General features: G+C 43.6%; 1 protein-coding gene across 1 annotated transcript in view; it reads right to left on the reverse strand.

Annotated features, from left to right (window-relative positions):
• Positions 1-11,677: 11,677 nt before the first annotated feature.
• Positions 11,678-23,636, reverse strand: part of LOC118770833 (apoptosis regulator Bcl-2-like) — a 39,225-nt gene continuing 27,266 nt past the window's right edge. The window contains exon 3 of the mRNA XM_036518561.1: positions 11,678-11,925. Within this exon, the coding sequence (XP_036374454.1) occupies positions 11,788-11,925 (138 nt within the window). The 3' untranslated portion in view covers positions 11,678-11,787. The remainder of the gene's footprint in view (positions 11,926-23,636) is intronic.

The following is a 23,636-nucleotide window of genomic DNA, read 5'->3' on the forward strand; positions in this document are numbered from 1 at the left end:
ATACTCCACTAAATTGACAACAGACGCACACACAAATTTTAAACAAAATACCCTGTAATTTGCGGCTTCTGATGCCTCCCGGTGAATTCCTCCCTCAGGGGGTCAGCCTGTTGACCGTGAAACCCATGTTATGTTTTCAAGGATTTACATAATCCTGGTGTATGTAAATTTTTGAGAGGAAGTCGGCATTATTACCGCAAAAGTTGGCTGGGTGGGTGTAACATTGTATGCACAATGTTCAAATCAAAATTTGTGTCACAGGCAGAAGCCCTCAACAACCAAAAGCTCCTGTTTGTTGTGAGTGCGAGCATTACGGCAGCTCTCCAGAAAAATGCGTCAGGCGCGCGCTCTTGATGTGGCCCTAGGTTTTGTGTTGTGTGCAGATTTCCCTCCCGCCCTCAAACCGACACCCGCCGCTCGCTGCTCCGCGTGCGCCGTTTTGTCGAAAGGTTCAGAGGTTTCGAAGGTTTTCCTGCCGCGGCGAGACAGGCACGGCGCGCAGCGTGCGCCCGCGGATTCGGCGCTCTGGTAAGGAACGTGGCGCCGGAATGGATCTCGCCTCTCGCTGTCATGGTTACCCCGCAGGACCGCTTCCTGTGAAACCCCCGAAATAATTGGATGCTTTGCTCCGCTCGCAGGCGGCGATAACAGGGAACGCGACATTTGAACTTTGTCCTCTGCTGGGGAGCAGATGCGTCCCCTCTCCGAGAGAGGAGAGCTTTGGTGCGTTTTGCCATGCTGTGGTTAGACCTTGCTGTTGGGAGGGTGTAGAAAATGTTTCCAGTCTGCCAGGGCCTCTCATTGATTTATGTACTGTGCCACCCTGCCACCCTGGATCTACCAAACCTCTGTGTGTCTTAGCATTACCTACTGGCATCAGTTTAGTAGGGGTTTTGTGGGGTTAGCTGGACTGTCTGGTGATTGCGTAGAATTCAGATTGTGGTACTTTGAGCAAATGCAATTCTATGCAGTTGTTTCTGTGTTTATTAATACGTCGTGTTGCACTGTATAGTTTTGATCATAAATTACCTGCTGTCATTTTTTTGTGAAAAATACACACTGTTCTCTGAATATTCTATTCAGGAGTGTAGTATAGTATGTATGTGTGTAAGCTGATTGAAAAATCTGAAAGACATACACTAGCCTTAATAAATAACTACACCCAGACATTTCCAAATTTTACATGCCCCAGTTCTAATATGAACCAATACAGAATCAGCACAGCACAGTCTGCCTGCTGTCTCAGCCAATAGCTGAAGCTCGTGGGGACGGCGTGCACGGATGCGGGAGACAGGCTGGGGAGGAAGAGGATCATACGCGGCGCTAAAGCGCCTCCAACCTGCCGTTCAGCGTGGGGGAATTTCCCACAATGCCAGTCTCGTGTCAGGGCAAGAGAAAGAGCCAGCAACGCTGGGGGCTAGCCTGGCTCTGAATCCATCTAATTAGGGCCGGGAAGCTCGATGGTTTTTACTCCAGTTAGAATTTCACACGAGCTGGGCCCGATTGGTGGTGGGGTGGTGGGGGGGGGGGGGGGGGGGGGGGGGCTGCGTCTCCAACTCTGAGGAAGTGCGCTAGCTTCTGGGCTCCTGTCTGAGGAACATTTGTTTCTCTTCAAATTGAAGGCACTCTCGACTTTCAGAAAGGCTGCCTTTTATTTTATTCCTTGATCTAACAGATCTTTTTCAATTGATGTTCTGCAGTATGTGTCAGACAAGTTCAGGGAAAGTTTTGCTTCAGTATATTACAAGTGACTAAATTGACTGTAATATTGAATTATTCATGACACGTAGTTCTGTATAAAGATTACTTTCCCTACCTTTAATGATGATTCAATTACCTTATTATATTGGTCCCAGTGTTTCTGTATGATTAAAACCTCATTTCACTGTCTTCTGTTCTGTTATAAAGGCTATCATGGTTGGGCAGCTGTTTGGCATAGTGGTTACAGAGAACCAAATCGGAAACCGTAAGGTTGCATGTTTACAATGTAGTTGGAATGGTACTGTTGTACCCTTGAGCAAGGCCATTAACCCTGAATTGCTTCAGTAAATATCCAGCTGTCACCCTAGATAAGCGTCAGGTAAACACAGAAACATTAATAACAATAATACAGTGATGTCAATGGCCCTTTTACCCAAATGTTTTTGAAAGACTGCGCCAGGAAATGTTTTGACTGCTTTATACATATAAGACAATGATAAGCGCAGTTGGCTACCATCATCTTAACACATTTAGCATTTGATTTTAAATGGTTTCAAATAAGCCTTAGATTTATTTGTTTTTGAAATATGGGCAATGCCAATTTTTCCTCTGTGCAGTTTACACACGCAGAGCAGTTACACAGAATTGTATGTTTTAGGACATCTTTGTTCACCTGCATTGTCTACCACTGTAGACAATGTGAGTATGAATCAGGTGGAACAGGGTTTGCTCAGTAGCAGTTGCCTAAGGTACTCCAGGCAAAACTGTGTCTTTTACACAGACAAACAAGAGCCAGTCTCCCTCAAGCTTTTGTTTATTTGGGTCTTTTGTGTGCAGCTTTTTTTGGGAGACGATTCAAGAGCGGGCTTGCCTTTACAGCCGTTGCTCATTCAATGTGTGAGTGGAAGTGAGAGAAATGAGCTTCTCCTGTGTCTGTCTGGGGTGATGGTTTTGATACCACAGGCTGGTCTGGAGAGAGGAGGGGCGCGGTAACCGCTTTTTAGAGGAGGGTGGGAATGTTAACCCTTGCACTCCTCAAGAGCCCAAAATTAACTCATTAATTATGTCCTTGTAGAGAGGGTGATGCACGTCATGTTTAATATTTACTTTCTTGCCCTTATTTGCACTGTTTAGGAACAAAAAAAAAAAACAAAAAAGACTGGAGAGACAACAACTAAAAAGAGGGTAAGAAGTGAAACCTCAAAACCTTTTGTTGGCAGGGACCTTCATGAAGAGGTAACGATGCCATGTACATAAAACCCCAAAAAGTAATACATTTTGGATTTTAAAAATTTTTTGCAAGTGATACAGAAGATATGAATTACTTCCACTTTAATGTCATTTTGTATGCACTGTAGTCTGTTGTACAAGGAACACAAGTTGCAACAAAATGTAAACGCTTACTATATGTTGTAAGGAATATATTAATGTATTACTGCATCTACTCCTAATATTTTGAATCCCCTAACTGACTATGAAATGACTTATATTACTTTTTTCATAGTGTAAAAGGTGTGTAAGCACTTGAACCCTAGAGAGTACATGCATCAAACAATACATCTTATGTTACTTATTCAATGATAGCCGATTTCAGTAAACATGAAAAAGACCTCATGTTCTATAGTCTACTGTACAGTGTCTGGGTCTGGATATAAATATGATTAGTTATGTACGGCCACACTGAAAACTCAATGCCGGTATGTGGAATTTGTGTCATTTAAAACATGATAATTAGGTTCCCTCTTACTCTGCCCTATCTGATCCTACTGGAACACATTTCCTTGGTGCTCCAGGGACTCTCAGCAATGGAAGCGCAAGTAAATGTGTTTATGGGGTAGTGTATGTCTGCACTTTGTTCGCAGGGCAGCTCTTTGTGACTGACTAACTCAAAGAGCCCATGGATGCTGCTGACTCTATATCAGCCTGTGATAGTGTTGTAAACATACCTCATCCACTCGTACCTCATAGACAGGTCGGAGATATGTACTGTGCTGATTCTTTGGTCTTCAATATGTCTAGGTTTGGAGGATTTTGCTCTGTCATTCAAATCTAGGTTAGATCCTGAAACAGACCTTGAAGTTCTGACTGAAAAGCATGAATTTGTTTTCAAAAAAGTAAATTAATGGGGGGAAAAAAATCAGTTGAAAGCACAGTTCAATCTTTACAAACAACACTAGTTAAATACGCTTTGACTACTCTCCTACTTCTACTCTTTATTCCAGTGATGGGATTTTATTTGGTTCATCCAAACCGATCAATGTATTTGTTGTGGGGTTATACAAGGGAAAGGGTGTATTTCAGTGAGAAACACTGAAATCCCCCAGCCTTAAAATATATGCTGCACCCATCGATCTATGTTTTTTTTTTTCCTCTGAAGAATAAGTAAGCAACTTGTGAAAAAAGCAACTTTTTTCAGGCTCCTCCTGCTTCCTGGCTCATGAATCTACTATTTATTCCTACTGTGAGAAAGGTCCTGGAAAAATAATTGAGTAAAATTGTCCCTGGAGGCCTGGTGTGAAAGACTGAAGCTGACCTTCTGTTGCTTCCCTGGCCGTGCGCAAGAGCAACAAGTGTGTTTGCAGCTCATCTCTAAGCCCTTGCCACAAGACCTCGATCTTGCAATCTCGTGCACTTCACCCCTTGGCGCTGAGAGGAGTTTGCGCTATTTGAGCGCTTTGTGGCAGCTTTGAAACCGCCTAGCGCTGGTGCTCCCTCTGCACCAATTTCACAACCTCACGCTTTCCTAAGGCAAAACTTCTACCACATCCTTTACAAAGTGGTGAGATAAAACATCTGAACTAGACAAAGGAGGGGGAAAAAGGGTCTACAATGGATCTTTGTGATAAAAGCGTGCTTAGCATAGTAGCTGAAGTAATTTGATGTAATTACTGTGCAATGCCAATTCAGGTCACATTAAGTTCAATAATTAACAAAAAAATAGTAATTTGGCACCTTCTTGGGCCTAAAGCTACATGGTATAACCTTTTGGCTTGTCATGGGGTTTGCCTGTCCTTGGCTCTTGTACAGAATTATGGGATATGTCAGATGTCAACATGTCTGGGTCTGAGGCGGAAAGCCCTTTTACAAAGTTTCAGAATTTCCACATATTTCCACACGCAGTGCCCTTTGTTCTTGGCAATTGAGAAGCACATTTTTATTCATTGCAACACTGTACGGTTCGGATGGAAAAAGACACAGTATTTAAGCACAGGTCCTCCAGCTCAAGACACTGTGACATTAATATTCACTACATTGTAGGTTCGTTGTTTCAATTCAGCCGGCACTTCCCAGTCTCTGTTAGGTAGCTCTGACAGCCCATCAGCTGGCTAACTTACTCGAATTAAATCTGACCCGGCTCCTCAGACTGCTGTTACAGTAGGGCATGTTCTACTTGTCAGTTTATGCCGTCACTTCGCTCGCGCCATGAATATTTCATGAGCGGTTCATTATCAACAGGAGCACTGCATTTAAACAAGTCTCATTTGCATCAAAATGTTTTGACTGTATAAATGTAAAAGTGGGAAATGAGCTCAGTATTTCACAATGTGTAAAAAAAATACACAGACAGTCCTCAACAAAAGGAGATAAATAATTGATTGAGCAAGTGAACAGGATCCATCAGTGGCATCTTGAACTTTAATAGGAAAGGGTCCTCTATCAAATAAAAGTTAATTTTTTTTTTAAATTGCCACAAGGTGCTTTACAGTGTATTGATGTATCCCATGACCCTCTGCACACTTCGATTGGAACTGTGGGTAAAGTGCCACTGAATTCATTTGGGTGGTCTTCATCAGATTAACCCCAGGCTCTTTAAAGGCCTTGTTTTGCAGAGTGTCCCATGTTAAATGTACATGTCCCATGTGTCGTGTACAACACACTCAGTTCACAGAGCTTCCTGCATAGGGACTGCTGCATTTGAGAAGCTGTATGAGTTTGGATGAGCGTGTTAAATCTGCCTGTGCACTTTTAAAAGCTTCTCTTTCCATTCCACTCCTTTCCATTTCCAATACCAAAACACTACTGCTGCTGCTGCTGATAATAATAATAATAATAATAATAATAATAATAATAATAATCTTTGTTGATCCTCTGCACACCATCACTGATTTCTAATCATTTTGATGCATTACACCAATTTCGTTTGTTAACAGACTTTAATTGTAACACATTTTTGTAGCTTTTGCCATGATAACCAAAAAAGGAAAGAGCAACACATTTAGACTCATGCAGTATGCAATCTCATACAGTATTATTCAGAATATAAATGACAACAGAACATCAAAACTTTACTTGCGAGTTCTACATTCAGATAAATAAAAAAGCCAACCGTTAGAGTGAATGAATGAAAGAGGAAAAATGAGTGACATGCACACTTACAGGAAATGGCACACAGTCACAGAGAGCAGAGATTATCCCACTAAATTTAAATATCACAGATTTGCTCATGGAAATTGTAGGTACAGAAAAAGTACAAAGATACATTTTTTTTATTGTCATACGGGTTGTTTTGTTGCATACACATGTTCAGAAAGTAAAATATGAATTCATTCAGATTAATGAATTCTTGCTGTTGTCTTTGTGTTTTAAATGGTCTAAGGTTATAACTGAAATATTTTTAGCTGCCTTCAGTAAAGGTAAAGCCATGCTGTTGTTCTGAATGAATTATAACATTTTATTGACACTAATGTCATGTAATTGTATCTACCATGTGTTTCAAAAGAGTCAAATACTGGATAGGGAGCGAAGTTAAACATTATTTATAACTATTTTCTTAAATACTTTTAAATAAAATATGTAGCCTCTTTGTTAATGTAGAATTATATATAAGTTAAACGAAACAGATGCAAGAGCTTTCATTATACACAAAGAAAAAATAGAAAATGCATTTTCATTTTTTTAAAACCTATTTTTTTATGCACTTGCAATCACTCAACAGTGCAAATAAAAGTCAACCTACAGACGTACTAATACACGTTACTCAGTAACATTGCATGGTTCAAATAATACACAAAAGCCAAAAAAAAAAAAAAAAAAAAAAAAAAAACGTTTGTGTGCAACAAAGACTGCAACATTGAAACTACAGAGTATATGGATAAAATATGCAACATTCGTTAAACATTAAACCTTCGACTGTAAAACTGAAATTATGGAATATGGTATATTTGTCACCCTCACCCAATGCTGGAAATGGACACAGTCATTGTATTCCCTTGGTAAGCCAGTATCTCTTTGATAAGCGCTCTTGATTAGTAGAGGAATATAGTATAGCTCTACTATGCAAGGACACCAAGTGTTACTGGCAATTTCGGTAGCATCCATCTTCATTAAATATGTACACCTTCTTTAATCTTTATACACAAAACACGACACTGGTCTTTGCACTCCCTCCAAATGATTCCCCACAGTGGAATGTAATTACATCATAAAAAGGAGGAGAGAAAAATAATCTCGAAAAAAAGTTAGTCATTAATAAAAATCAAGAAAAATCAAAAGGGTAAAGATTCTCTCTGCGCACGGAATCCGTTTAGTTTCATCCTCCTGATGGCAGCACTGACAAAGGACTCAAGTGGGTTCCTCAAGTGATGACAACAGAATCTCCCTCTCTCTCCTTCCCCCTCAGAAAGGCATCTTCTCAGATTCCTCTGCGCTTTTGTCTTTTCCTTTAACAGTCCTTTGGTTCCCAAACCGAAACCCCTCGTGCATTTTCCACCTCTTTCCACCAAAGGGCCTTTACAAGGTCCAACAAGTGTCCTAAATGTGCACTTATTCCGAAATAGCTGCTTGCTTTCGCCAATTTATCTCGCCGACATAAACTTGCTGAAAGAGACGTTTTCACCACCTGCTTATTTTTCCTAAAGTTGTGCGTCGTGTGAAGGTCTCAGATGATTGTATCTCTCAATACCCTCCTTCTTGCCGTTTGGCCTCAAATATGAAATACAGAAATACAATATGAAATACAAAAAAAAATTAAAAAAAAAAACTATGCAGGCCATCTCAAATCTGCATATACCAAGTATGTAAATGGCAGTTTGTTGCTGTAATTTTATGTCATAAGCAGCTTTGGGTTTTTTTTTAGAATACAACCCTTTGCATTAATTGAAAATATCAGTGATACTTCCTTATTTCTCTTTGCCTCATAGAATTTTCACGAATGATTAAAGGTCTAGCCTAACACCCACAAACATCATGCTGTTCCAGTGTGATTTTAAAAACTAAAAAGAGTGCGCTTTGTAGGAAGGATTTGCCCCCCGCTTTGCCGAAAATCTCCATTTTCCTTTTCATGTCAGCAAAAGCTTGCATTCCCTCATCTGCTGCTGTAGTGCACAACAGCGTATTTTCAGTACCTTACAATAAATTAACAACATCAGTAACACGCTGTAGAAACCTTATTTTCACTTCTTTGCTTATTACTTTTACGTATCTTTATATAGCATGTGTATCATGTTCGGATAGCAATTGTAAACTTGTTAGTTAAAAACAATGAAAAAAACTAAAAAAGGGCTGTCAAATGTAAAGCCGTAACTAGAAACAAAATTTCACTGAAATAATTACATGAATCAATTCCACCCGAATGAATGAATCATTACCTCCCAGAGAAGGAGAGGGAAATGGTGGTGACTGAAAGACCTCTCGGCCTCTGACTCTGACACCATTATGGTGACATTGAGGTGGCACTGAGAACCCTGCGTTTTGTCACGCGACAGCTCTGAGTGAGGGACCATTGTCAGCAAACAGGTGTTTCCCACACACAGCTGGGCAACATCTGATCCAGATCACATCCTGACACATTATGAAATGTGGTATTTACTGAACTGACCGCTCACTGGTTATCCACCAAAGGATTTGCGTCAGCTAATATCTATGCCAGGAATTTGTGAGTCTTCCTCTATGCTATACTTATTACATGATTCTAGATATTATTAATACTACTTAAATAAAAACAGCAAAGTGAAAAAAGCTAATTGTGCTAAGCTTGTGTCTACATTGGCAGAAATGGAACCTTTTCTAACGCGACCCCCTTTGACAAAAGGTAAAAGCTTTAATCGTTTAGACAGCAGGGGGCACTCTTTCATGGGCTTCAAGCAGCCCACCTGGACAGAAGCACAGTGTAGCCGTGATAAAAGCACAGTTAGAGAAGTTGTGTTAGATAAGCTCGGAAGTGTTTTGGAGAGGACTCCCCCACTGTCCTGTAGTTCCACAGTGCGGGGGATGCATGAGGGGTGGTGGAACGTGGCGGGGGCGGTGCGGGGAGGACACTGCAAGTAACGTCCCTGACTGCTGTACGCACAACAACGCCTTCGGTGTGTGGGCAAGCACTGCACCTCATTAATCAGCAGCTGGGCAGTATGGCAGTACCATTAGAGATTCAGAAAGGAGACGCGATGAAATGGGACTCAAAAAAAAAAAAAAAAAAAGTTTTGAGGAGGTTCTTCCTGTTTTTGAAGAAACCAAAGATTTCAAGACCGTTTGTGGTGGGGGAGAAGGGGGGGGGGGGGTTTGAAGTGAGATAAGTGGGTGGTACTGGCAGACTTCGAGAGGCAGCCCGAACAGGAACACCAAAAGCAAAGCGGCACCTACAGAAGGTGCTGTGCAGTGCAGACCCACATAGACCGGCACTTCTGAAGGACCAGGGTCAACGCAGCCAGACAGCCGGCCGCCCCCCTTCTCCCGACACGCTCACAGACACGCTGAGTGACGATGAAGCAGGCCGGCTCCTAACGAGAGAGTTTATCAAAAAGAGCAGAAGATAGCAGCTGGAGTAGGAGACTGAGCGCACCTGTGGAATGTTGATCTGATCCCCTACTTCTTCCCTGTGTGGCCTGGGAAAATTTTCCTGTCTCTCCTCCTCTCTTTTCATCATCTCTCTCCCCTTTCTCTCTTTCTCTGTCACCCTCCTCTTTCAGTCTTTTTCTCTACCTCCTCTTTCTCTTCCATTTCCCTCCCTTTCTGACTTGTCTCCTGTTTAGCTCAGTAATCACTTTGTTCCCCGTTAAACAAAGGGCCGCATGTTGCTTTGATCGGAGGCCTGCGGCCTGATAGTTACCAGGCAGCCTTCTGACAGAGCCATGGAAACTCAGCAGGCCAAGCGGGTGTGGCCCCCTTCTTGCCTGACCTGTCAGAAGAACACACCGTCTCCTGTTCCACTGTAGTACCTTTCACAGCGACAAAACAAGAAATAACGTCTGGTGCGCGCTGATCAGATTGACATCCAAGGTGTGAGAGCGAAAGCGTTCGGTCTGAAGTCGTTAACACGGATCTGGTCTCATCTGGTCAGCTCCTGACGAGGCGCGTGGCTCGGTAAATTGATTTGGCACAGCGGAAAGAGAAATGCGCTCACAAGCATGCTAAAACGAGCGTTCGTCCTTTTTGCATTTCATCTCCGCCGGCTGAGCTCACCCCCTGTTGTGACGAATCTGTTTGAAGGCTGAACAAACCAGAGCGACAGATTCCTGTCACTGGCATGTCAGGTCCAGGCTGGCTCCTATCCTCAGTGAGAAAAAACACCTTTTGGGACAGGCGCTGAAATCCCCTCTGTCAGCATCGACGGTCATCATACCCTCTCTGACTCACGCAAAGGCCCCACCTCCGTAAAGGGGGGCGGATTGGTCATGTCGTCTGGATTGCTCCTCATTTAGCTTGACCATTTTCAGCAGGTCCTCTTATGAAAAGCACAGGTACACATTGCCCTCTGACCTCTCATTATTGTAGCTTCCCGGCTGCTTCCCACCACAGTGGCAACAGGAATAAAGCCATTTAGTCTGGCATGCATGAACCCACATTCTACAGACCTTCCCACAGTGGTCTAATTATAGCCTTTCTGAGCACAAAGGCAAATGTACAGAGACAAATATTAACAAGTTGCAAGGCTGCCATCATTTTATAATGATCAGAAAAACAAAAGAATCACTATGGCAATGAGACCAAGTGTTCTGGTTCCAATGAAACTGACACAAATAAGTGCTCATGCTAGCACTAAATGAAGTACGAGGAAAACACAGTGCAGAATTCAGAAAAGATGACCTTGGATGTTTAGTAATACTCCATATGAGAAAATGAGGGACGTGACTACACATCTAGTCACACAAGCCCCTTAATGATCTGCACTGGACGGTCCCTGTGATCTGTGTTGCTCTGTGAGTACGTGTGTGTGTGTGTGTGTGTGTGTGTGTGTGTGTGTGTGTGTGTGTGTGTGTGTGTGTGTGTGTGTGTGTGTGTGTGTGTGTGTATTTGTCTCTCTGCGGCGGTGGTTGCAGTGGTAAGGGAGATCTCTTCGGGGGGGACAGGGGGTAAGGGAGGGGGGGTTAAAACAGAGAGATTGAACCGGGTCAGTGTAACCAGGAGCTGTGGCATCTCCTCTGTCAACAGAGAGAATCAGCGGGTTCACATTCACATGCCAGGTTGCCCTTTAAGGCCTCGTTTCAAGTTTCACCTACAGATAGACAGTGGATTCTCTGTGTGCATTCATGCACTGAATCGGTGGCTTCTGGACACCCATTTACACTGAAACAGTAAGCTTTTTCCCCCACATTAAATCTCAGATTTATGCTCATATTATACATTTAAAGAAACAAGGAGAATCACTTGCTTTACTTTGGCCTTCTTTATACCTCTACATGGAGGGTAGAAAGTGTTGACTTTGTAGAGCAGTCGGTTTGGGCTCGTGCACACGCACGTGTGTTTGTGTGTATATGTGAAGGAATTTCTCCTGTCTCAAATCCTACTAAACTATAAAATGTAATCTAATGGTTTAACACACTCATTAGCTCCACCAACTAGCTTGTACTTTTTCTGGCCAACCATTGACACCTGATCATGCAGCACTTCTAAAATTGTTTACTCCGTATGGTTTTTTGCTTGTGTTGTACTCTGCCTCACCTGTAAGTCACTTTGGACAAAAGCCTCTGCCAAAAGAATAAATGTAAATCTAAATGTAAATATGTGTGCGTGTGCATGCGTATGTGTGTATGTACCCCTGTGTGTGTATGCGTACATGCGTGTGCGTGTGTGCGTGTGTGTGTGTGTGCGCGCATGCTGTCTGTGGGGGGCAGCGCTCCTCTGACTGCTGTCTAAAAGTGCGTGGCTTTTTCACTTCTGTGTGAAATAGGCTCCGATGGTGACGCCGGCGGCCCCCAGGGCGGCCAGCCCGAACACCGTCTTTATGTAGGGCCAGGAGCAGTGGAACATGGACTCCCGCTGCCGGCCGTACAGCTCCACAAAGGCGTCCTACGGGGGAGAGACAGGGGGGAAATGGTAAGCCTGTGTCACATCACACAAAAAAACATCAATTGTTCATGAAGGCATCTTCTCTGAAATGGATGCCCAATACAGCTCAGAATATCAGTGGGGCCATCAGTGCTATTCACAGATAGATGCGTTGTTTCACTGCACTATACACTATTTAGTAGGAACTCTTATCTAGAGCGATTTACATAGGTTACAGTGTTACCCATTTATACAGATGGATATTAATGGAGCTAATTCTGGATTAAGTACCCAGATTAAGAGTCCTGTTCCTTACCACTATGCTGCACTGCCGTTTCAAAGGTTTGTGTATGGCATCATGCTCCTTGCATTGCCAAGAATGTAACTGTGAAGAAGCTTGGAAGCAGAGAGCATCAAACAGGGTCTCCCAAAGACTCAGACACCGGAGGTTCTGGATGTGTGCCACTCAATGGAGCATCGGCAGTTCTGACTTACATTTACATTTATTTATTTAGCAGATGCTTTTATCCAAAGCGACTTACAAAAGTGCATACAGTACAGTACGGGGGACAGGATGTGTACAGTTCCACAATGAGACAGTTCTCAGCTGAGAGCAAGGTCTGTTTGAGGACACAGTACTGTCAGATTTGTACAATTACAGCGTATAGGGCAACTAATACAATACACTTCAGGGCTTAACCCTGGTGCTGGAGGGCAGTAGAGTTTGCAGGGTTATTCAGCCCTGGTTCTGGAGATCCACCATGTCTGTAGAACTGCTCATCCTTTTGAAAGAGAGCTGGCTGCTCTGCTGGGTTTTATCCATTCATACCTAATTTGGTAGCTCTGGAATACGCTGCCAGAGTAACAGCACTTCATAGATTACCAAGATGGTCAAGCCCTACATACTTTATTATGGTACATAGTGGGGGGATGCGCTGCAATATGCATCATCTCACTTGTGTCTAGACAGGAAATGACAAACATTTCAAAGGGGCTTTCAACTTCTTCCCCATACATCTTCACTGGTGTATAATGAACTTAATATGAGCCAACAGACCTTGTATGAGGCAGCGCTCTGCTGTAAAGACGCAGTGGGGCTTTGCGCTGCTTTTTTTTTTTTGAGCGTTTGCAATTGGTCAAGGCACATATCCCAAATCAGTGCCGGCGGTGCTTGATACGCAGCGCTGATGTGAGGGAGGGTGTATCTCACATTCTGTAAGATGACCTTGACATGATCAGTGCAAGAGACAAGAGATGCCGAGAAACGAGTTTAAAAATGATTTCTCTCGCCCTCTCCCTGATCTGTTCTGTGGTGGGCCCCTGTGTCTGAAACAGCCCAGGCTTATAAATAAGTAACTAGTGTGTTTTTTTATTTATTTTTTTTTTTTTGTTAGACCCACAGCAGGGATTTGGGGAACTTAAGGGCTGCCATGGTGAAAGAGAAGTATAAAAGATGAGGCCTATGGTTGTTTCGATTGTATTATTTAGTGTGTCAGGAAAAAAAGAAAGATAAAAAGGTTGAGCAGACGAGATGAGGTTTTGAGAGAGTGTGAGGGATGAGTGTGCCAAGGGCTGAGCGAGTCTCTTTCAACCGGACTCAATCTGGCACAGTTTTACAGCGCAGCTTTCCAGAGGCAGTGAGCTGGTTATCCAGCTCCGCACGGTAACCCGATTGCTTTTAGCCGGTGTCCTGATACGCACGGCGTTCGTTATGCAACCCTCTTGCGTCAGGAAAGCAGACGGCTTCAATGTCGGCCTGACAGGTGGGTCGGTGACTGGGGGCTGGTGATGACCCGGTGAAGCGTTACGCACATGTGTTTACCTGCGACACACGGAACTCACGCCTGGATCATGTGTATTTACACGCCACACGGGAGCCCGAGCGAAAACCACCTGTTTACACCGCCAACATCACCTGCTGACTTCCTACGGCTCCGCTTGCGGCCTTATCTGCGCTATCGGTCCGCTGGCCGCACCCGCCAGCTGGTCTTGGGCGGATACACGCGGGGACGGAAGAGCAAACGCCGCACATCTCTCTCCCCTGGGGGGGTGTCTGTGCCCCAGCTCGAGTGGGAATGACAGGGCTGGTCTGAGTGTTGATAAGTCGGTATCTAATCCCTGTTTGCTCTGCGCCGCGGCAAACATCCGGATTAGCGCCACTTCCGCGCCGTGTTTGAAAAGGCTGGCTCTGTTTGCACACGCCTATGATAATGGCCACAACGCAGAATGGGTGGGCCTCTCTCCCGGGTGGAATTAGGGAGGCAGAGGGAGGTGGTGGAGAGGGGTGGAGGCGGAAAGATGTAGCTAAAAATTCAGGTAGCCTGAGATATTCACTGTCACCCTGCCAGGTTGAGTTACATCCTTTATGACATCAATTAGAGCGTTGAAAAGGTTACAAGTAACTGGCTGGCCAAGAGGATGGTCCTCAATAGAACTTAAAAGGAACCGCCAAGTTCTGGCTTGCATCACAATATCCTACTGGGGCATAAGCGTGCAAGATTCTAAGTGCTGAGATACCCGGTCCTGTTGGATAGAGTTGCAGAGTTAGAGGCATGGCCAACATTCTGGCCACTACAGCTATCAATGAAACAAAAGCCATTGTGCGCAGGACAGTAGCATTTCCGAGTGCCTCTTAGTTGTGTGATGGAAAGAGCGGGGAAACACGATCTTGACACGCCTTTTAAGTTAATCCTTTATTGATGTGTTAAAAAAAAACATTCCCTCCCATGGAAGTGCTCGCTAACCGCAAGGCCTGAGGGTTCTGTTGTCCTTTCTCGAGAATGTGTCAGTGGATGGTTAGGGCTAATAATAGCTCTGAGAGACCACTGCTTCCTTTTCAGACAGCAGAGCCTGCGTTCGGGCCCTGATTGGCTCGCAGGCTTTCTCATGAATGGCCATGGTGCTCGCTTTCGGTAATGTGCCGCATCTCCTGCTCAAGGGAAGTAAAGCTGACTGCGCGTTTATTTTTAATCGAAAGCCGTTCGGCTTGTGTCGCCGGCTGGAGACTCATTGGGCAATCTGGCAGAGAGCCAGAGGATGACCTCAAACCGAGAGCTCTCGAGTTCCCCTTCCGGCTGCCATTCAGACGGGTCACAATGGCCCCAAGTGAGGAAGGACGTCCTTTTTTGGAGTGCGAAAGAGCTAACTGGACACGCAAACACAGAAATGACCTCACTTTTGGCCTCAGTTTGCTGCACATTTTCACCACAGCTTCCTTGCACCAAATAATCTCAATGGCCTTACTTCCTCACATTGCACTACCCTGTTTGAATAACATTTTACTGTCTCGTAAAAGACCACTGACACAAGGGAAAGACATGAATGACTTCAGGTTCCATGCGGTATCATTTGCTAGTGATGCCTGATTTTAGCCAGGAAATGGAAGCCAGGTGGAGACTCTGTGCGTATTTATGTTATTTATTCTTTCCCGTTGTCCAGTTAGCTGCATTTTGTATTAAATTAATTTAAAGAAGTGAGAATTCCCCTAAATTCCAAGTCATAAGATCCAATTCTTCCTTGCCATGACACAAACTACAGCATGTATTTGATTTTTTTTTTTGGTCAGATATGACAGACTAGACTAGACTCACCAAAACTTGTCTTCTCAAAGCTTTTTCCACTCTTTGCACGTCACGCACGTCAAAGTTCGCCCGCGATAATTCGCTTCATGCACCCTTCTACTCCAGAATTGTGCAGTGCACACACACACGGGATGGATTCCTACTCCAGTTCCGTAGATATCACCAAGTGACAGAACAAAAACCACACCAAGCTGGGTAACAGGGCAGAAGGTAAAAAGTAGAGTCATGACAGCTGGGGAAAAGTAGGAGAAACTGTTGGTATGTGATTTTTTTTAAACCAGGTGAATATCACTCATCGGTGGGAAGGATTTGCAACGGCGACAAGAGATGTAATCCTTCATCTGAAGTGAATAGGTCTCAAACCCCATCCTTTGAATTGTATATCTGGCTCCTTGAACTCCGCAGGTATGTGAAATTGTGAAGCCCATCAGAAGGCTTTGTTTTATTCATATCACATTTTACACAGAAGCTTCTAGCTAGACGGTAGTTTTGTTTTGTTTCCTGACAAGGAGACATCTCTGAAAATTGGGAGCACACAGGCAAACCCCGGAGAGTTGACAGGTATGCAGATGAGATTCCTATGAAGACAAGTCTTGTCTGCATTTGGCTCCTGACTGGCTGACACAACTGCCTCATGAATAAGCCATTTTCATTCAGAAATACAGCACCTCTCTCCTTTGAGTATATTAAGCCTGTCCCCCTGTGCACTTTATATGAAAAAGCTGTTTTTTTTTTTTTTTTTTTTTTTTATAGCAGTGTCACCCGCCAGACACCTAAAATGATGATTTTGGCCGATGGCCAGCAGATGACCTCACACACAGGGAGCTGGGCTCTTCGGGTCAAACTGGAAGCAATGTCCAAGCGTGAGAGCAATAAGTAAGATGCAAACACAGAAATGACCTCATTGTTCGCCTCATCAATGCACATCCTTTCCGTGACGCATTTACCTCGGCGTCCCTAGCAACGCCCCTTCCTTCCTGTCACACAGAGGTAGGAAGGGCTCAGTTCATGTCCATTTTTGCTGAAGATGTATTTGTAGAGACGTATGCGCGTGTATGTCAAATCCCCATATTCCCTCTTGCACCTACTACGAGCTTAGCAGAGTGCCGTACATTATGTAAATGATTCCTTCTATTGGTTGCAGCACCGGTGACTGGTGACATCACTAGCCTAACCCTTTTATATATTGCTCTGAATAAGAGTTTCTGTATAAATGACAAAGTGTAAATGTTTATACCCTTACACACGTTTAGTGCTATGAAGAAAAGGCTAGGAAGAAAGAAAAAAAACATACCATCTGTACCTGTGAATCCATTCACTATTTATAAAAGCATTCAAGCACAAAAAAAACAGTGAAAACCATCTTTAGACAGGAATTGTCTTTCTGGGTTTCACCATGTTGTTCATGCTGTATACATAATTTATTTGGAATAATGTGGTTTTTGTCATAATTCAGAAATGCCCCTGAATTCTAGTGGACGACAGCCTTACTTCCATATAACATGCCATTGTTTTCAGAAAGGCATTTGACTTGCTTCCTCCCTTCAAGCGTGTGGCTAAATTATTTACGTTGCTTTTGCCTTGGTGCATTTTTGTGGAGAATAAAAGTACACTGGAGCCAAAAACAACAAAAAAAAAAGAAGGATGGAGTTTTTGATTGACACACTTGTGCACACTGGACGTATTTGAACTCAGGACTGGCTTGTGAGACGTGGAATAGGTGGTGCCCTTAGGCAAAGGAAACTGAGGAGTCCACTAACAGAGGAGCAGCTGGACAGGAAGTGGTTTTCCTTTTCCCTCAGACTTCGGACACACTTGCAAACCCCCCTGCCCCCACAACCCCCCCCCCCACTCCTTTCTGCTTCTTAAAACTGCTGCCTGTGTTGCAGACTCACAACATGTAATTCACACCCATTATAAGCCAGCACTGAAACCCAGTTCTTCACTGCTGGGCTCGCTGGGCTGCGAGTTTGTGCAGGGAAGCGTCTCCACACTTCTGTGGCCTGCGCAGAGCAGAGCCAGACGCAGGAAATCTGCACGTGGACACGATGTCCGATTTTCCCAAAAAAAGATCAAGAGCCAGCCGTGATGACTGCAAAACCAAACGCTTGGCCACTGCTCTCTGAGCCAACAGTTTTGGTATGCATCTGTCTGACTGATGACCCTGCAGTGGAGCCTTCTTTATTCTGTATCATCCAATGCTGCTAGAAAACCAGCGAACGTGGCATCCATGTTTGTGTGCACAACTTATTCTGATAGGTAGGCGCTGGGTGGCATAACTCTTGCAGTATCCAGTTTCGGGAGCGAGGACCATTTCACATAAGAAAGGAAGCAACTCAGAACCACTACAATCAACAACAAGCAACAGTTAAGTTTAAACCTCAACATGACCCAAGTTGCCTGTCATATCGTATGCTGGATCTGCTGAATAAAGCAAGCAGAGAGAGCTAATAACTGAGGGTGTGACCTGTTCTGTACTCCTGAAAGCCCACTGACCGGGGTTGGCCTGCCCCATGCTCCGTTGTGTTCTCTCAAACCCTGAAAGCCCATTGGCTGAGCGGGCACGTGCTTAAAGCGTACTCCACCGCAGTGCCGAAAGCCAATTGGCCGAGGGGGCATGCTCCAGCATTATCCTGCTCTCAAAAGCTGAAAGCCCATTGGCTGAGGGCACATCCTCTGTTCTGCGCTCCCCTGCAAGCCCATTAGCGGAGAGAGCTGGAGTGCCTCATTGTTTACACTTCCCCAGCGCAGAAGTCACCTCTGGCTCCCCTCCAGCTTTTGTTCGGAGCATCTGTCGGGCTTTCCCCGCTATACTTGCCAATAGAAGTGTGTTTTGGATTGAGGAGGAGCGAGGGAGCCATTTGGCCTGGCACATCAATGCTACTGCTTTATTGCATCGCCTATTTGCCTAACAACTTAAATTTTATAACTGAAGGCCTGCGCAGTGCATAATTTGGCAAATTGTGAATATCATGAGAAAATATAGTGCCTGTAACATTACAGTTCAACAACAAATATATAACCAAATAAACAGATGCAGGCTATGAGTTGTGGAGTTACATCCTTGGTGGACGTTTAAAAAATGTGACTTTTACTGTGTCTATGCATCTATAATATAAATCTGATAACGTGGGTGGGACATGATCAGATATGACCCGCTGTCTTCATTTTAAGAGGGCTGTGGATTTTTGACCCAAATAACAGGAACACAGTGACCTTTCAGAGGAAGTGACTCAGGCCATTTGATTAATGTTTTGTCAGATCTTTTTAGTAAAATGTTGACCTTTGTTACTGCTTTTCATAAATGTGTCTGTGTCTGTGTCTGTGTCTCAGACCAAGTCACTCTCTGTATCTCACTGTATACATTAACAGAAAAATGGCTTTACACCTTCTCTGTGAAGATGTCTGTGGAAGTGGTTGTACTGATGTCTATTGTGCTGGAAGTCGCTCTGGATAAGAGCGTCTGCTAAATATGTGTAATGTAATGTAATGTAATGTAACGTAACATGCAAGCAGCAGCATGATGCAGCATATGGAAACTTCCAGATAACAAAAGCAGACTTACACCAATAACTTCGTTGTTGACCATGGTACCATTTCTGCACTGGCTCAGACTGACTGTAACCTAGGACAGTATTGCAGATGGCCCAGTGTGGAGTACAACTGCTCTATTCTGCAGCTAGTTACCTAATATTTAAAACAAATGTGAGATTCAAACACTGTTTCCTCCTTATCTGCTTTTTTTGGGGCACTAATTAATCTTCTGAGCAAATTCAAAATATGACCACACCAACAGCCCCTTGAAACCACAGTCTGCAGTTAATTTTCAAACAGTGTGAGCTGTTTAAGGTTTTCCCAGGTTGATTGTAGGTGTAACCTGTACACTGCACAGTCTTTGATCCACACAGAATGGGAACTGGAACTTTTACAAAAATGTATGGCACATGTCCTCTCCTGAGCCCGCCCCATTGATCTTTATACAAAGACCACCACATGGGAAAATAACAGTATACTCCACCTGTGGCTTGTTCTATGAAGATAAAATCTTTTTAAAAGATAAGTCAAAGAAAGTGCTCAAGTGAATATCCAAAACCACCCTGTAAATGCCACATTGTTAAGAGTGTGCTTGGTATGTCAAATAAAATCATTTCCCTGAGGCTCAACTTTGACATTTCCAGTGAACATAACATAAAATTAATTTCATATTCCCTCTTTGATGGCTGGATCAAATTATATATATTTTTTTTCTAAGACAGAGCAGCTCTAAGCTGAAGTTCTCAAACTTTTTCCAACCAGTTGTCAAAGCAGCAACAAAAACCTGAGTCATTGGCACAAGGAAGGATCGATATCTTCAAGTCTGGTGCACACCACGGGATGCTACAGTTGTGTAACAATCTGAGAAGCTCCTCATTGGTTAATCTGTTTGGGACTCTGCACCCATGAGACACCTTATCCATCTGAACTCCTGTGGACCTCTGATGGTGGAATCCATAGCTACAGGCAATTATGTTCTTTTTTCCATAGAGGAATACTGTTTTCGTTACACACGCTGTGTGTTGATGGGTAAACTGATGTGCTTTTTTTTCCTGAAGGTTTTGTCTCATCGCTGTGAAGGTAGCAAAGAGTCATGAGGCAAAATCATGTGTTGTTCCTTCGTGTAGGGGGGCGGTGAACTGGAAGTCAGTTTCAACGCTCTCTCCTCGGCAAATAATTTATGAGGTCAGCTGCAATCACAAGGAAGTCACCAGTCACCGGGTCCCGAGATCTCATCATCCTGCTTTATTACAACATTCCATCAACTCCGGGAATCTGTGGTTAGGACCTGGGCTTGTTACCACTAGGTTTTAGGTTCAAAATCCATGGTGTTTGTATCTATGAGTGAGGTACTGGACCTCATACACTTCAGTAAGAGTCCAACTGTATCGATACAATATGTAACATAAAAGGTTTGTCATCCTTTGTGTGTCTAGTAAGCTGATAAATACGGTTACAAAAAGTCTCACTCAGAGCAACCCCCTCCCCCCTCCCCCAACTCTTCTAATAATATGATCTTCTAATAAAAACTCAATGAGAGACTCAACCACTGGGTTGCCAGTGTGTGGAGGTTACCCAGCAAGCTAATTGCTTTGCCTCCCCCTCGCTAAGCTGTCCTGACCTGACTCGGGCAGATTTGCTTTTCTCACGAGCAAAGGCGCTTTGTCTGTGTCCAATAACGCTCACCGACTTCTCACTGGGGTGAGAGATTTCAGCTGTCTTTCCCACGTATTCTGCAGCACATGACTGAAAACAAAGACAAAGGATTCCAAACAGAACTGCAGAAGCGGTTCTAAATTCTACAGTGGCTCTACACTCCATCAGCTAAAATTCTTGGCATGTAAAATGCGATGTGCAGTGCTGTGCAAGTTCACACTTCACAAGAGCTAGCTCAAAGTTCAGGTCACAAGGATTAAAATGAACAAGTTCACATGTTCATAGTTCACAATTCTGAATTTTGAATGAAGTTCGCAGTCCCGGTTCATTTCTTCCATTTTTCAAATGAGGTGCTCCAGGGACTATTTTAAGTGTACGTCTACATGCTCAGTGATTGTTACGCAGGATATGGGCAGCTGGTCGCGAGCTGCCCATCTGATGAGTTACACTAATAAAAACGTCTCAAGTATGGAATAACACCGTCCGTGTTTATTCATCAAGCAGTAACTTTAACGCACCCAAGGATTCCGAATCTTGCGCAAACCTGAACGAGCTCAAGTTCACGTTCTTTAGCTGCAAACGGATACGTTCAAGTTCACCGTTCACCGGAAAAATGAGCACGTTTGAATGAACGCGCTCCTGCCCAACACTGGCGATGTGTAGAGGATATTGGCTCTCACCAATGATGAAAACCTATTTCATGGAGTAATGTCCAGAAGACTTCTTTTAAAGATCTTTATTTCAAAAACGATTACCTGCTTTTGAAATTAAACATTTTGAATCAAACGTTTTGACTTGCCAGCATTTCTACACAGTTTCCATTAAAATCAAGGAATTAATTTATTCATTTCATTTAGTAATTTAATTTTATTGGTATTAAAATGTCTCTTTTGAGAAGATCCAGTTCAAACTACTTTTGGATGGCTCAGTCTGATTCACTAAACAAGCCATAAATCTTGTGTCATTTATAAACTAAAAAGGCAAGAGTATTTGAATCAATGGGGGGGGTCATTGTACTTGTTTGGCCGGCTTTCTGTTGTTCTGACCTCAGCCCCCTTAGGAAACACTGTTGTGAAACGACTCCATTTAGAAACATTTCTGAATGCAATTGAGCAGAACATGGGAATTCTGCTCATTAGAAAGCTGAGGGGAGGTGTAGGTTAAGGTTACTTGGCAACTAAATCACAGACATCTCACCAGCGTCCCCCTCAAGCCATCCATATCCACCGCCATCCCAGCATGCTTTGCTGGACTGTTCAAAGACACTTCTCAGCCCTGCTTCAAAATAAGAGCTCTTCAGATATAGGGGGGGGGGGGGGATTCCCCATGCTGGCTAAATGAAAAGGCCAAACAGGTAATTAATCAACTGCTATGGATGCAGGAGGAGGGGGAACTCTTAATCCAGTTTATCTGCGATTCAATCAACACTTTGATAGGTGGGTGCCGTGTTGACCTGCTGCTGAACTGAGGAAATACCCACAATAAGCCCTCCCTCACAGGCCGGAAAAATAATCACTCTCACTCCGATAACAATGATAACAGGCATGTGGCTTCATCTCCCTGGATTAAAGATCTGGCCAAGCAGCCATTACTTATGGTACCGAGTCAGAAGGTCACATAATTGGTTATGATTTGGCCAAACTGTGTAGCACACAAGTAAAATGAATACACATCCTATGTGAAAAGCTTTTTACATGTATTAGCTAGTTTGTGTCAATGGCGATGTTTATCATATTTATTGAATCTAAGGTTATTTTCTCTTAACTACCTTCAAAAAACCCTTTTAGATCTGCAACAGCTTTTCTCATTACATAATCTAGTGCACATATGGAATGCACAGGGACTTTGTCCCTACCCCCCCTTCTCAGGTTCCAGGCCATGACAGCTGCAGGTCAGAATCTCCAGGTGCAGCACAACCTGTCCACTATGACATCATACAGGCCACTAATACCAATGATGCTGTCTAGAATTCTGTGACATCGTAGAAGTTGTTGCTGTTGCTAATTCTGTGGGTGATTCTGTCTTCAGTGCTGTGATATCACAGAGGCTGCTGCTAATACTAACTCCTCAGACATTCATTACATTACATTATTGTCATTTAGCAGATGCTCTTATCTGGAGCAAGTTACAAAGGTTACAACTCTGTCCATATACAGCTGGATATTTACTGAGGCAATTGTGGGTTAACTACCTTGCCCAAGGGTTCAGCAGCAGTGCCCCATCGGGGGAATTGAACCAGCAACCTTTTGGTTACCAGCCCTACACCTTACACTGCTACTCCATTATGACCAGATACTCAGCACATGCCTGCCTTCTGTCCTTTATTTAGGTAGTTACAGTTGGTCACAAGAGGTCTGGTGCTTTGTGAAGTCCTGTGCACACGATCAATGTTCAGTTTTTGACCAAGCCCCTGTTGATGTCGGTTTCTAAGATGCAGGCATCTGGAAGTCTGCAAGACGGTGAACACTGAACAGACATTAAACACGTCTGCGTGGACCGAAATCCCTTTGGTCTGTAACTAACCCTCAGATTCTTCTTCTTGTAACGCAATGTGCCGTGATGGTCTCATCTCACAAAGCCTACACCCACCTGCTGACCTTTAGTCTTATGCTTGGTAGGTTGGATCGAGGCGGATTGATTGCTGGGATTAGTCTATCGACCTACCTTCAGAAAACTGACTACTTAAGCTTTTTTTTCAGTTTGTTCAATACGCTTAAAACATGCAGGTCAGCAAAGACACTATGTCCTTGGAAAGCACCAGCTTCCGATGAAACGGTCAGAAGAGAGACAAAAATATATTGACAATAACTCTCGAAGTCACATAATCCGCAGACTGCCTCAAGAAGCATCCTAAATGAATCTTTAAAGCGCAAGACATAGCACTGAATTTGTCAGATTTGCTTTCTTTAAATAAATATTCTCAAGTGTGACATTCATTAGTGGAGACACCTTGTCCTGTGA

The sequence above is a fragment of the Megalops cyprinoides genome, chromosome 24 (assembly GCF_013368585.1).
Source record: "Megalops cyprinoides isolate fMegCyp1 chromosome 24, fMegCyp1.pri, whole genome shotgun sequence".
NCBI classification, from domain to species: Eukaryota; Metazoa; Chordata; class Actinopteri; order Elopiformes; family Megalopidae; genus Megalops; species Megalops cyprinoides.